Raw genomic sequence first — 16,193 nt, forward strand, 5'->3', positions numbered from 1 at the left:
TTAGCAGGAGACAAAACAAGACTAATCACCCCAGCACCTGGACCCATTTAGATTCAGTAAACTTACTGAGGCTCCAGAGGAAGGTCTTCAGGACTCAGACCTTAGTTACAGATTTTAAAATGTTAATCACTTATGTCTTTAAATAAATACACACTTACACATAGACATATAGCTTAGGAGGTATATAAGCTCTAAAAAACTTTGTAATTTTGAGTTGGTCTGGTGATAATTTCCAGGCCTTCTCCCTGTAACCAGTTATAGAAATAAAAACTCTCTTCCTCCTCAGTTCATCTGCATCTCGTTATTGGGCCATGAAAAATAGCAGCCCATCCTCAGTTTGGTCCAGGAACACTTACACACACCCAGATGGTACAGCCTGCTACACAATTAAGCCATATGGTGTAGCCTATTGCTCCTAGACCACACACCTGCACAGTATGAGACTGTACTGAAGACTGTAGGCAACTGGAACACAAGGGTAAGTATTCTCACATCTGAACTCGTCTCAACATGGAAAAGGTAATGCGTTGCCCCGTAGTATTGCGACTGCTAGACATCACTCGGTGGTGGGAATTTTCAGCTTCCTTATAATCTTACAGGACCACGTTTATCTACACGGTCTGTCATGGATCAAACGTCATGCAGTACATGATTGTTCTCTGTTCTTGGCTTGTCATGAATTAAACATCATTTAAATAAGAACTAGGTTCACCTGGAGAGGACACCCTAATCAAATTCCTTTTTTTTTTTTTTTTTAAATGATGTAGTTTTGCTCTTGTTGCCCAGGCTGGAGTGCAATGGCACAGTCTTGGCTCACTGCAACCTCTGCCTCCCAGGTTCCAGTGATTATCCTGCCTCAGCCTCCTGAGTAGCTGGGACTACAGGCATGTGCCACCATACCCGGCTAATTTTGTATTTTCAGTAGAGACAGGGTTTCCTCATGTTGGTCAGGGTGGTCTTGAACTCCTAACCTCAGGTGATCTGCCCACCTTGGCCTCCCAAAGTTCTGGGATTATACGCATGAGCCACTGCCCCTGACCAAAATTCCCTGTTTTTAGAGCTGCACATTTGATACATACGTATGCCTTTCTTCTCTTCTCAGCTAAGATCACCTTTAGTTAAAGTCTATTCTGAGAAACTTGAGGCTTTGTTTGTTGGGATTAAAATGTACCTTAAAAAATGTGAAGGTTTGCCTGGGTTCATTTTTATATAGAATGGCAGAAGATGAACACTTTTTATATTCCCCCACCTTGAGTAAAGAATCCATAAATAGACCATTGTTGGTCCTGGAAGATGGCACAGATGTTGACTATCTTCTAAGAAGACAATGACTTGGGTCTCCTGACTTTGCACCCAATACAATCCCCACTTCTAAGTAAGACAACCTAGAGGCACAGATTTTGATGACTTCCACAGCCTGTGGTCTGCTTAGCGTTTACACAGATGAGCAGGCCAAGGGTCTGGCCCTCTGCTCAGGTAGTGGTTTCCTGTAATCAATAGTTCTCATGTAGATACAACTTTAATGTTAATATTTTTTCAAAAAAAAATCTAAGTTATTATGGATATTTGGTAATAATTCATTCCAAAATGTATGCCAATTTTTCTTCAGATGTAGAAGATTGTTTCTATCTTTCAGGGTGCCTGGAATCCTGCCTCATTCCAGAATGAGAATGCACAAAGTTATCAGACTTTTTTTTCTTTTCCTTTTTTTCTTTCTTTTCTTTTCTTTTTTTTGAGACAGAGTTTTGCTCTGTCTCTCAGGCTGGAGTGCAATGGCAAGATCTTGGCTCACTGCAACCTCCACCTCCTGGGTTCAAGCAATTCTCCTGACTCAGCCACCCAAGTAGCTGGGATTACAGGCATGTGCCACCACGCCCGGTTAATTTTGTATTTTTAGTAGAGACAGGGTTTCTCCATGTTGGTCAGGCTGGTCTTGAACTCCCAACCTCAGGTGATCCGCCCACCTCGGCCTCCCAAAATGCTGGGATTACAGGCATGAGCCACTGCGCCTGGCCAGTTATCAGACCTTTGAAGAGGATCCATTCACAGGTGTGAGCATCTGCAAAACCACTGCAAAGTAGATACTTTTGCAAAGAAAACTTCCTTTTACAGGGAAGGCAGTTAACATTATAAAACACTCAAAAGATAAATTTATTTAATATTCAGTGGGTCTTTACAACAATCTCAAAAATAAAGCGGATAAATCATCCTCTCTGTGCACAATGCAGGGAAGAGTGACTTGCTCAAATCTGCCTGATTGAGTGACTCTGGCTCCGGGTCCTGTCTTCCTAAATCGTGGGCCCTTTTGGCTGCGTCACTCACCCTAAGGAATGACAATAATTGGATTCCTTGAAAGAACTGCATTGCTCAAAAGCACTACATCTGCACTTCACTATGATTTTGAAGTTATAAAAACTATTCTAATTTGGAAAGCCTTTTGATAGGTGAACTAATGATGTTTCTGAGTTACTTGAGCATTTGAGCTTATGTAAAGTTTTTCAAGTCTTTTTTATTCAATGATACTTGAAAGTGGTGTCTATTAAACAATATTTTAAAAGTAATCTACTTGTCTTCTAATAGATTAAATCAACAGATTCAGCCTCAGTATCTTGTTCTATTATTGTATATTGTCTATTTTCTTGCACATGGTCTACATATGTTAAACATATGTGAGAAAAACACGAGATGTGCATGTTTCATTTTTTATAAATCTACATCAAAATATTAAACACCAGCTAATTATATGCATGCTGAGGTATTTATAGCAAAATGAAGAGATATTCAAAATTTGCCTTGAAATGCATCAAAAATATAGCATAGCTTAATAAATGGCTAGAAAGATTACAGATAGGCATGTGATAAAGGAAATACTTTGTAAGTTTTCATAGTGGAAGCTAGGTGGTATATATTCAGGTGTTAAATTATTCAGGTATTAAAATTATTTCAACTTGACCATGTTTGAACATTTACATGATACATTGCTGTGAGAAACATGATTTCTTACTTGATATGGCCTTGGTTTATTTTCTAGGACTAGCTAAAAGAAAAAGCATCATTAGATATTTCTGTTAGCATGTTAGTTTCATTGCAATGGGATTACAGCACAGATTAAGTGTAGGCTGGGTGCAGTGGCTCATGCCTGCAATCCTAGCAATTTGGGAAGCTGAGGCAGGTAGATAGCTTGAGTCCAGAAGTTCAAGACCAGCTTGGGTAACATGTTGAAAACCCATTTCTACAAAAAAAAAAAAAAAAAAAAAAAATCCAAAAATTAGCCAGGCATGGTGCTGCATGCATGTAGTCCCAGTTACTCAGGAGGCTGAGGCAGGAGGATCACCTGAGACCAGGGAGGCTGAGGGTGTGTTGAGCCATGATTGCACCACTGCACTCCCACCTGGGTAACAGAGTAAGACCCTATCTCCAAAATAAATAAATAAATAAATTAATAATAAATAAATAAATAAATAAGTTCACACCTATACAAAGAAATGCAGACCAATACAAACAATACAATTTTCCATGTTGAATAAGTTTATGTAGTTTTAGTATCGAACAGTGCATACCTTCGCACGTTGGGAGAGAACCCTCAAACTGCAACTGGGAACTGAGCTTGCAGGTCAGAGTGTCGGTCCCCACCAAGGTGTACCCGGGATGGCACTGGTACTTCACAAAATCTCCTAGAAGAGTCAATACAACAAACCAGGAAGTTATGTGTGACCTTCTGAGCGTGTGAAGGTGTGACACATATAAGACTACTTAATGAATTAAATCAACTTGCAAATCTTTTTAGAAACTATGTCTGTATTTATTTTTAGTCTTTTAAAAATAGTACCATTTTAAGTTCTTAATTTATAAAAACGCTCTATTAAGCTTGGCCGACAGTAGTACTGAAATGATGTGGCAGCTTTTCTTCCTTGACGGAGACATCCATGTTGGTTTCCCTTCCCCAGTGATTGCCGATGGGGAAAAAAGGTTTAAGCAAGATTGTAGAATCGAATGGCTTTACAGCATCCATGTTGGTTTCCCTTCCCCAGTGATTGCCGATGGGAAAAAAAAAAAGGAAAATAGAAGCTGTGGTTTAAGCAAGATTATAGAATCGAATGGCTTTACAGCATCCATGTTGGTTTCCCTTCCCCAGTGATTGCCGATGGGGAAAAAAAAAAGGAAAATAGAAGCTGTGGTTTAAGCAAGATTGTAGAATCGAATGGCTTTACAGCATCCATGGAGACTCATCTCTGGCCTTGGCCTACTGAGCACCATGTTCCAATTAACTAAGCCAGGTGAGGACAACAGAAATTGGGTCACGTGGTTTGACCAGTGGTCTGAAACACAGGGCAGAGTTTGATAACTGGGGCTGAAAAATCCTGGGTTGCAATAATTATACTATAAACATATGCCATCACTGCTTTCTCAGTATGACCAGGAGAGTATTTAATAAATTAGATCATTAATGTAAAAAGATAAAGCAGAAATCCTAAATATCATCACTAAATATTTTCTCTTATTATATCCCAGTTTCAATGAAATGTCAATGTTATGTAATCATCCTTTTAGCCACAAATGATTAAGATTTTTCTCAAGTGCATGAATGTGTCCCCCTAACCGAATGCAAATATCTGCCCAAGTCTGTCTCTGAAAACTTTATTAAAAACTATGAACTAGCAAATGTTGTAGAGGAAAAAAATGTTCAAACTGACATCAAAATTCAAATGGCAAAACAAAAAAAATCATGGTAATGAAGAGGGACAGACATTTTCTATTTGATACATGACCTCTGTATAAGTTCTCAGCAATACTTTAAGGATAGTTTGTTTTTTGTTTTTGTTTTTGTTTCTCTGACAAATTACTCATTAACTTGTCTGAGTAATGATTACAATGAGAAGTGGGTGTAAAAAAAATGTCGTGCTGAGTTCATGGTATTGTAAAGAAGAAAGTATTACCTATTTCAAAATCATCATCCTCAGTAAGCATTTCTGCCTGTGGAACCGCTGGGGGAGGTTGACATTTCTTGAGCTGAAATTCTAGATGATTAATGGAAAGAATAATAATAATTGCAATTACATTTGCTGAATAAACACAACTATTAAAAAATTCACCTTACAGTTGTTATAATGCTTAAGTACACTGACTGAAATGTCTATATTCATGAATCATAGTTATATAAAATTCTCAAGCTTCAAATGTTCATATTATTATTTAATGCCAAAAAATAGTTAAAGCCCAAGGAAAAAAGTGTACAATTATTTTTTAAAGTATAGCATTTAAATAAACACACTTTACAGATGTTGGAATTCTGCAAAGAGAATGACTCTACAGTCACAACCTGGCTCCCTGTCCATGTGCAGATTTGATAACGTCTGCCCTGTCCCTTGTCCTGAGGAATTCTGTGGGTGGCAGTGTTCGTGAGAGATAAGCAATTGATTGACAGACGTTCTGCATATCATTTAGAGTGCATTCCCAGGATTATTGGAGGTTTGCTTTCACACCATTTATAGTTACATGACATTTGCTGTAACACCTTATCTTGAGACAGGGATGAGTAAATCTATAAAAGGTACCAAATTTCTTTCAATGGTCTTCACCTCAGAGTTTCACTTAGGATACATGTATCTTGGAATAAATCCAAGCTCGATACGATGTGAAATAATAAAGATATCATTAAACAAAAAAAGAACCACAGGAAATGCTGGCCTCCAATGAAAAAGAATCATACACGCCCTCGGCTGAGTCAAGAAACTTCAGCTGGAAACAAGGCATGGGTCAACACTGCAGTAAACACCACATGGAATTCTCAGTCTTAATTAACGGAGTGAAAATCAACTGACCGTGGAAATTGAGGACAAAGAAGCCTCCATTTGAAAAGTCGCTGTGGAACTTGAGCAGGACTTGGTTGGTGGAGCTATACGCCGTTTCGAGGGCTGTGTTGCCACTGAAAACTCCCAGCTGGGGTGAGTTCTGATCGGGACCGTCCCTAGGAAAGACAGAAAGAGGTGGCTGGCTAAGGATATTTACTTCTGAGTGAGATTTATGGAAACTTTGGCCAATGAATTTTTTTTTAAATAAAAGCAATAAAACATATGCATTCTCTGGATACTGTGTTTGTAAACATCAAGATGTTGAATGTCCACAAAGTTGAGGAACCCTCCAGTCTCTGTCTTTCATCAATGATCCGCAGGCGCCCGGTACTGGTCAAATGTCAACACTCACCTCACCGGCGCGGTGGCTCACACCTGTCATCCCAGCACTTTGGGAGGCCGAGGCAGGCAGATCGCCTGAGGTCAGGAGTTTGAGACCAGCCTGGCCAACATGGTGAAACCCCGTCTCTACCAAAATTACAAAAATCAGCTGGGCCTGGTGGCGCGCACTTGTAGTCCCAGCTTCTCGGGAGGCTGAGGCAGGAGAATTGCTTGAACCCAGGAGGTGGTGGTTGCAGAGAGCCAAGATGGCGCCACTGCACTCCAGCTGCACGACAGGGCAAGACTCTGTCTCAAAAATAAATAAATAAATAAAATAAAAATAAAAGTAAAAATGTCAACACCTGTGGGATTTTCCATTCTAAATATGGAGCTGAATCTATGGGGCATGGCCAACCACAGAGTGCTGTTTTGTTTTGGTTTTAAAACGGCAGTTTCATTGTGGTCGACCTAATATTTCAAATTCTGTTTCTCCTCACTCTCACATCCACTGACTCTGGTCATTGTCATCTTAGATGTCTGATTTACTTCTACAACCTCAAAGCCAGCCTCCTTTCTTGCCCTCTGCTACTTTATTTCCCATAAAATGAGCCTGTCATTCTGCAGCCAAAATCTGGCCTTGGAGCTCTGCCTCTCAGAGCCCAGGTGCATCCTCACTGCCCCAAGAACAAAGCCCAAGTCCTTCACATGCATTTCCAGGTCCTTCCTTACTTGCCCTGGCCGCTGGCTTCTGCTCCTGCTCCCACTGTGGGCTCCGACAAGAGTGCAGCCACACCACACACAACACACACACACACCCACACAACATACACAACACGCACACAGACACCACACACACAAACACACATGTAAGCCACACAGACATACACAAGCCACACACACCACACAGACACACCCATAGAGACACACATCACACACACACATATATCCAACCCGCACCCAAAAACACACATCCAATACATACACACACAGATGCAGACACACAGACATAATTCTGCCTATTTCTACAATGTAGCAAAACCCACATGTACTATGTGAAATTGATTCCCTATATCTCTGGATTTCGTTGGTGAATTTCTTCTCTAGTATCTAAGAAGTTTATTCTAAATATGTGCCCTGTATATAAATGGCATATGTATGCTAAGTCAGAATTGTTTATCACAGTTACAGATATTTTGACTTGAGAGGTTCTCATACCAAACAGCAATGTAATCGTTGACAGCTTCCGTCTGTAACAGGGTGAAGTTGATGTAAACTCCGTGCCCCGGAGGCACCGTGATGAGCCAAATGCAGTCCTTCAGGATCGGATACTCATCAGGAAACCCAGGGGAGTAGATGGTGCCGTTCTGAGAAGTTACGTTGTACCCACAAGGGGCTGCAAAGGAAACCAAGAAAAACAAGCGCCAAACAGCTGATGTTAGAAAGTAGAAAGCTAAATATTTCACTCCAAAGTACCTTAGCCAACATTTTTCCTGATGGGAAACAGGTGTGAAATATGTCTGAATGACCATTTTGTCAAAATTATTGCCCTAAAATCTGAAGACCTTAGAAGAATTATGCGTCTAAGCTAAATTATCTCAGTTTTATTTAATATATTCTCCATATCTTCAAAATCCCTTTAGGATAAATTTATTCTTCTATGCCTCAAATAAAATCCTTAGTTATCACTTGTGACCTGCTGATAACCCATTCAAGTGTCCAGCACAATGAATTATGGGGAAAGTATTCATAAATATGTAACTGCTTTTTCTAACTCACACTGCTAGACCCTATTTATAAGCCATCTGAAAGATTGTCATTTAAGTCTATTTGCCTTAAAACAAAGACATTATCAATTCTTTACAGATCTATACCTGAAGAAGTAAGATAATGCAATGTAAGATTATGTAAGTGGTGTTTTATGGAAGCATTTCCAGTTTTTACTAGTGTTCAATGACTTGAAGAACTAAAACAATACCCAATTTATTTTCATTTTTAAGAAATTTATATTTATTATTTTAATGGCAATTATTTTATTTATGGAAAATGACATATCCAAATACTAATGGAATAACCTGAAATATAGTCTTTAATTTAAATATTGATATAGTGCATCAAAGTCATAAAACTTTGAACTCTGAAATCAAACCAACAGCTAAGAGGTGTGAGATGAGTGTTCACAACTCTCTTGAATCTTAAAGGGCTGTCAAAGATTTGCCACAAATGGTATAGAATTCAGGTGGAGGAAAAAGGCCCAAATACACAAACAGATTAACAAAAAGAAAAGTTTAATAACAAGTGAGAATATGCCATGAGGCAGGATATGATACATTGTTGAACTGCACAGATGTGTATTGATTTGAAAAGAACATTGGATTGAACCTGGCTGGAGATTTGGATCTTTTCATCAGAAGAAGGGACTGTATGTAGAGACTACTTTAGAAGTTTTACAGCGTAATTATTACTAAGTGAGGTTTGGAGTCAGACAAACCTGGATTTGTAAGCTGGAGAAGCAAATTATCCCTGGGAGCCCCCATTTCTATAAATTCTATGAGGTCAGGGTCTGGGACACTCCTGAAGCTTGTCATCTGTAAAATGGGATGATAGGCCAGGCACAGTGGCTCACTTCTGTAATCCCAGCACTTTGGGAGACTGAGGTGGGTGGATCACCTGAGGTCAGGAGTTGGAGACCAGCCTGACCAACATGGTGAAACCCCAACTCTACTAAAAACACAAAAATTAGCCAGGCGTGGTGGTGCACACCTGTAATCCCAGGTACTTGGGGGGTTCAGGCAGGAGAATTGCTTCAATCTGGGAGGCAGAGGTTGCAGTAAACTGAGATTGTGCCATTGCACTCCAGCCTGGGTGACAGAGTCTCTGTCTCTAATAATAATAATAATAATAATAATAATAATAATAATAATAATAATAATAATGGGACCATAAACCATGCCGTCCCCATAACAAGCTACTTTTGTCTCCTGTTGGCAGTGCACTTTTCCTCCCCTCCAGACGTTGAGGGAGTGTTCACATGCCTTTCTTCTATTTTCTGCCAAGGCAAACTTGTCTCCTCCTTTAAAACTCAACTCCTTGTCACCACCTCCTTAAAGTCTTTCCTGGTTGCTCTGGCTCTAGAGGTCCAGGGTCTGCTCACAGATCACACGGCTCCCACGAGACTGTCAGCCTCTAGGAGACAGGGTCTGCATCTCCTCCCACCCCAGCTACTACCTCCTTTCAAGAGTCCCTACTGTCTAGCTCAGGTCATGATAAACAAATTGATGAACTGATGAATTAGAGAATAACCAGAAAGCACTTTAATAGTAAACTCATGAAACCAATTAGGCTTTAAAGAAAACCTTTAAAGAAACCAATTAGGCTTTAAAGAAACCCTTTAAAGGTGACTCCGTGCTATGAATTTAGTGTGGACCTACAATGCTAAGGTTTCCCTTTTGCATTTCTGCTTTTCTACAAGTTGAATCTTGTAGTTATATAACCACATTATATACAGTAGCACCCTTCCTATTGGGAAAACAAAACAAAAAGCCATCGTTCCCACCTCTTAAAGGGCAAAAGAAATGAGGCGGTGATTTTCTTGGTAGAACACATTCCTGATTCCAATATTATTTATGCCATTGAATAGCTCTATGACATTGAGCAAGTCAGTGATTCTTGCCATGATTTATCTATGAAATTCAAATAACAAATCTTTTCACTCACTCACTCAACAAGTATCTACTGAGAGTGGATTATGTACCAGGAAGGGTGCTTGGGGCTGGAGATGCCATCGTGAACTGTAGAGACCCTGTTGCTGCCTTTGTAAAAAGCTTACTGAATAGTGATGAAGAGAGATATTACACAAACACTACAGAAGTTTAAAATTCAACGGGTGCAAGTGCTGTGAAGGAAAATAACAGATGCTCATCATCACATAAGATAATAATATTCTATCCATGAGCACACAAAATTCTCTCAAAGCAAAATCCTGTTGCCCTCCCACTGGGTAGTCTAGAGATTGAAAAAAAGAGGACCCTAAGAAACTAGAGTCAAAATTTCCTCTCTCATTTCCCCTGGCCTGATCTTTATCTAGTTCCAGAAATTCTTTATCCTCCCTGTAGTGGCATCAAAGGCATGTTTGCATTTCCCCAAGTGGTGGCGTCTTACTGAGCTCTGCAGAGAAGGGGGCCTGTGATCTGCCTCTGCAGGAAGTGTGTGTGTCTCGGCAGGAAGTGTATCCCCCCTGCCTTCCTCTCCCTGAAGGTGGGGTTCAAAGTGGAGTCTGGAGTGAGATCAAAGAGGAAGCTCTGCGTGGAGCACAGCAGGTACCTCCCAGCTCCTCACCTCTCTGCCTGGGAGACTCTGGTCCAAGCCTGACCAGGAAGACAAACAGCTGACCATGGCATCAGCAACTGAAAGAGATGGAGAAGCTACACTCCCTCCACTCTCAGGAGCCATGGAGTAAAGAGATGCGCATGCATTTCCGTGCTCATGAATATCCGGATGTTCACGTGGGAGAGAGCGTTGCTGTGCAAGACAGTGAAGGAGGGAATTGCTCAAGCTATTTGCTCATGTATTTTTCCAAGAATAAGCACATAAAGATAAGAAAGCTGCATATTTTGATCCAATTCTAGAGCTAGCAGTTGCGGTGTTGAAAGTGATGGCGGTGATGTCTAACTTGAATGTCACGCCCAATGGGAAACTTGCCCAGGTACCCTGGCGCCACTGGCTTCCCCCACAGCGCCACTCTCTATCATTGCCTCAAATACCATGGAGGCTTCCCTTCGTTCATTGACATCCCTGAGAAGTGGGAAGGGGGGACTTTTGGTGGTTCACACACACAAAGGTTATGGGTATATGTGACTGACTCCTGCTCAGGTGTGAAGCCAGAGGTAGAAGATACCAGAAAATCAACGGGGGGGTTGGCACACATTGGCACAGGAGGGCGGAGGTACAAGGAAACATCTCTTTATTGTGCTACCTTTTCCTCCCTTTATGCAGTGTGACTTTCTGTGAAGAGAGATGGATAGGGCATATTAAGTGATATTACATCAAATTAAAATTAAAACAGGCTGGCTGTTGTGGCTCATAGCTGTAATTCCAGCACTTTGGTAGGCTGAGGGAGGAGGATCATTTGAGCCCAGGAGTTCAAGACTAGTCTGGGCAATACAGGGGGATCCCATCTATTAAAAAAAAGAACAACAACAACAAAAACATTAATTAGCCATGCACGGGAGCACATGCCTGTAGTCCCAGTCACTTGGGAGGCTTAAGTGGGAGGACTGCTTGAGCCTGGCAGGTCAAGGCTACAGTTAGCAGTGATTGCGCCACTGCACTCCAGCCTGGGCAACAGACCGAGACTCCATCTCAAATAAATACATAAAGTGAAAACAAAATAATTTAAATTTTAAACCCTTGAATGTTTGCTAAGAGACTTATCATTTATAGATGGTTTTCTCTAGTATTATCTTAAGTTTTTTGCCTAAACAAGAATATGAAAGAAATTCCATATTAAAAAACTAATAAATACACTTGGCATAAATATTAATATAAAAATATAATAAATGTTATAATATAAATATATATAAATATTTATTAATATAAAAATATCCTGACTCTCAACATATCCAGATACTGAAAGCTTAATCTCCCCTGGTGTGTAGGGCACCAGAGTTATTTCTGCCATTGTTTTTCTTCCTTCTCTTACTCTGGTTTCCTTAGAAGCACTTTCAGATAAGAAGCCAGAGTGCAGTCTGTCTTGGAAATTGTCGGTTGGTAATGGAGATTTTAAAAACTGTATTTGTGAATGTAGGTAAGAAAAATAAAGAGACAGAGTTGCATTCTTTATAGTTATTTTTATTCTCTCTTATTGGGAAAGATTATTTTCTGTATTTACCAATCAACTTGGTAAACCTTAATTTTAAAAAGTACGTATGTAATAATACATTGTTTAGCTGCTTGCATTTCTCATGTCAATTTTACAATAAAATTGTTTTCTGCTTACAAAATCTGTCAAATTCAAAGAAGCTGCTAACATAGCTATCATAACATATTATTTACACTAATAATTATATCTGTCTATGCAGTTCCCCACTATACACATACTAATGCATTTAAGTCAGGTTTATTATGATAGTGTTTAAGATTTTTTAATACCTAAAATTATATTTTTATGCATAAACATTTCAGTGTTAAATGATTAATTAGGTCAGCAAAATATTTTAAATTGTTGAACTATGTTCGTAAGTGTGAATGCATAATTAGAAAATTACATTTAATAAGTTAATAAACCAAATTCTTCTTAATCATATTTTAACAATTATAATCCCCTCTCTTTTTTTTTTTTGAGATTGAGTTTTGCTTTTGTCACCCAGTCTAGAGTGCAATGGCGCTATCTTGGCTCACTGCAACCTCCGACTTCTGGGTTCAAGCGATTCTCCTGCCTCAGCCTCCCAGGTAGCTGGGATTACAGGTGCCTGCCACCATGCCTGGCTAATTTTTGTATTTTTAGTAGAGTTGGGGTTTTGCCATGTTGGCCAGGCTGGTCTCAAACTCCTGACCTCAGGTGATCCACCCACCTTGGTCTCCCAGAGTGTTGGGATTACAGGCGTGAGCCACTGTGCCTGGCCTAAAACCCCCCCAACTTTTTTTTTTTTTTTTTTTAACTGAGACTTCTGTGTAATTATGTTACTGACAGAAAAATAATGTCTTGAATTTCTCAGGTAACTTTCAGAGACATATTCTTTCATTTGTTTATTTTCTTAGATATCATACTTTCAGATCACAGTTTTTCAGATAAATTTATACTATATTAATTTCACATAGCAGATTCTTATGCAGCTTAACATGTATTTTCAGTATATAAATACAAATTGATTTCACATATACTTGTGAAGACTGATTCCTTGGGATTTAGAATTATTTTATTAATTATCTAAACTGGCCAATTTTTAATAAAGACATCGAGAAGTTGTTTAAAGTATCTGTGTTTTTTCTGAAGTTCTTTTGAAGTCTACAGGGCTGGACCTTTGAAGATGGTTTTTCAGTACACTTGACCTATATAGCAATCATTGATCTGAAATGATAAACCACTGTCAATTAATAAAATACATGTTACATGAAGATACTGGGTTGTGAGCAGTGTTTACTGCTGTCCCTGGGGAAGACTTAAGTGCCATATAACTGTAACTAATAGGCATTTGAACAGCCTCCTCATTCTTATGAAGCAATGACTTTTTTTAAGAAATATAAACTTTCACAAGTAAAGCACCTTTTGTGTTAAATAACACCTTTTTTAATATGAAAAGGATATTAAACACACATGGGATGGTTGTTAGAAAATCCTTTATATAGTTCCTCTAATTGTTTTTAATATTTATGATAGACTTTTACATGAATCCTGTGTCAGGTTTTTTATTTGGTTTATGAGTATTGGTAAAAACAGAAATATAATAGTAAAAATGCTTCTTTAGTAAAGAACTTGGCGTGGACCAGAGAGATCTGGCCTTTGCACTAACTCCTGGGAGATGTCTTTGTGGAGTATGTGATTGGTCTGATCTAGGAATGCCAGGTGGGAGCTGGCTACACCAGAAGAAACAACCGCGTGGCTTAACCCGGGGCATGTGGGGCACAGCCGTCTACCTGGAGGCTAAGATCAGCCATTGGACAGTCAATCCCTCAGTCCTGCCTACAAAACAGAGCCCCCCTAGAAACCTCAAAACTCAGACCCAAGGAGGTGACCAGGATGACGTCTTCTGCCCGTGGTCACACGGGGTTTCTGAGAGAGTGAGGCATCCTCCTGGACTCTGCCACACGTGTCTTTTCCCTGGAAGATATTGACATATCCCCTCCCTGTTAAAACCATAATGACAAGCATGATAGTTGTAGAGATGTCTCTGAGTTCTTCTAATGGAGAATGAAGGCTCAGGCTGGTTTTGGGAGTCTGCAGGGGTTTAGGCTTTAAACTCATCCAGAGTTTAGCTAATTCTGGACGGTGTTATATACCATGTTAGAATGAGGGAAGGTAGCATCACTTTAAATTCTATCAAAAAAGGTAGACTTTGTTATTTTCACACTGACAAAATAATTCTAAGCCAGAGCAGTTATTTCCATATTGAAAAACTAAGCTTGAGAAAGCAATAAAATCAAATTAAATATTTAATTGTAGTTTTTTTTAAATATCAAGCCAGAGAGTCTACCATTTACGTATGAATTCAAAGTCTTCACACCAAACTTGCACATAAGAAGAGGTTTCAATCCTGATGATTTCAAAGGAATTTATACATATATATGAGTTTCCAGAACGGAAAGTAGACTTAAAGATTTAAAAAATGTTTTAATGAAAAATAGCTCAGATAGGTTACTGCTATCCTTATTTTATAAAATTAATTTTAAGTGCTATTTTATATGTAATTAAATAAATATTAGATAAGATAAAATACTTTTAAAATATGGCTAAAGAATTGTTTGTAGTTATTTTTTATTTTATTTATTTATTTTTTTAGAGACAGAGTCTCACTCTGTCGCCCAGGCTGGAGGGCAGTGGCGCGATCTCAGTTCACTGCAACCTCCGCCTCCCGGGTTCACGCCATTCTCCCGCCTCAGCTTCCCGAGTAGCTGGGACTACAGGCGTGCACCACCACGCCTGGATAATTTTTTTGTATTTTTAGTAGAGACGGGGTTTCACCGTGTTAGCCAGGATGGTCTTGATCTCCTGACCTCGTGATCTGCCTGCCTCAGCCTCCCAAAGTGTGTTTGTAGTTATTTTTATAATAATATAGAATAGGTAAATACAGGTAAAAACTGTGATTTTAAAAGTCTACTGATGTGCTTCTTTTACTTCTTCAGTAGAAATTAAAGCACAGCCAGATGTCTTTCCCTCTTCCCCACAGGATACAAGTGCTTAGCATTTCACAGGTCCACGGAGTTGGTAATTTCATTATTTTTTCATTCAAAGGTCCTGTATGTATAGTGTGAGAATACTGGGTTTACAGTAAATTTTCTATTGCATATGCATTTTTCCTAAACATAGTATGGATCTATTTATTTTAATTTGATATTGAAAAAATGTCAAAGTCATCATAAAAATGAGGCAGTCACACAGAAGCATTAAAGTCAGGATTCCTGCTCAGGAAAGGACATCTAAAGAGACCAGGTCTTCTGTTGCACCATTGAACGAGAACTTGCCTGCAACCTCTCCCTAGAGCCCCTCTTGCACTATTAAACCACTCTACTATTTTCTCCTAAGGCTACACCTACACTGTGCTTTTTCTTACACTGTTTCTTCTACCTGGAGTGTTCTACCTCCGAGTAGCAAAATGCTATACACCTTTCAAGGCCCACTACAAAAATGAGCTCATTTTTCTGAAATGCAAAATCAATATATAATTATTATAAAAGCTAAACAAAAAGAAATACCAAGGATCAAATTAATAAGTACCCTTTTTCCCTCTGGTCCTACAATTTGATATAACCACTGTAAAGCTGAACGCTGCTGACTTCACGGAGATTTCCCTGATGGCTTGCCAAGCCTGTGCCATCTCCTTACCTGCAACTCAGTATAACATTCCTCTTGTGTTTACTATTTTGCTATCCTTATAATTTCCTTAGCAACAAGGATTGTTTCTTTACTTTTAACTTAACAGTATGAGACATATTCCTTAAATACTAAGTAGAGTGAGTAAAACATAATAGATTCTCAATGAATATTTATTGAATACATTAATAAATTATTGGATATGTTCATTTAATATTTAATGTGCTATTATGCCCATGAAACATTAAATTGCCCCCAAGTGAAATGATGAACTTACCATCACATCTTGGAAAAGGGTAGTTCCAGTTTCTGTTGATCCCGTGCTGACAAGTGAGGACAGGATGGCCTATTAGAATGTACCCAGGATAACACTCGAAAGATATTGATTGCCCCACACTGTAATCCGAGTTGACCATGTACCCATTCTGAAATGGGGGTGGATCTGGACAGTTCTGTAATTCATAGGCTGAAAGAAACAAATAGACAAAATAAAG

At 39.1% G+C, this 16,193-nt stretch overlaps 1 protein-coding gene across 1 annotated transcript in view; it reads right to left on the bottom strand.

Moving 5' to 3' along the window:
• The window catches only part of CSMD1 (CUB and Sushi multiple domains 1), a 2,090,911-nt gene that overhangs the window by 162,250 nt on the left and 1,912,468 nt on the right, over window positions 1-16,193 (bottom strand). The window contains exons 42-46 of the mRNA XM_054498773.1: window positions 15,977-16,165; window positions 7,389-7,566; window positions 5,823-5,968; window positions 4,938-5,018; window positions 3,561-3,674 (exon numbers count right to left, since the gene is read on the bottom strand). Of these exons, the coding sequence (XP_054354748.1) occupies window positions 3,561-3,674; window positions 4,938-5,018; window positions 5,823-5,968; window positions 7,389-7,566; window positions 15,977-16,165 (708 nt within the window). The remainder of the gene's footprint in view (window positions 1-3,560; window positions 3,675-4,937; window positions 5,019-5,822; window positions 5,969-7,388; window positions 7,567-15,976; window positions 16,166-16,193) is intronic.

The sequence above is a fragment of the Pongo pygmaeus genome, chromosome 7 (genome assembly GCF_028885625.2).
Source record: "Pongo pygmaeus isolate AG05252 chromosome 7, NHGRI_mPonPyg2-v2.0_pri, whole genome shotgun sequence".
Taxonomy (NCBI): Eukaryota; Metazoa; Chordata; class Mammalia; order Primates; family Hominidae; genus Pongo; species Pongo pygmaeus.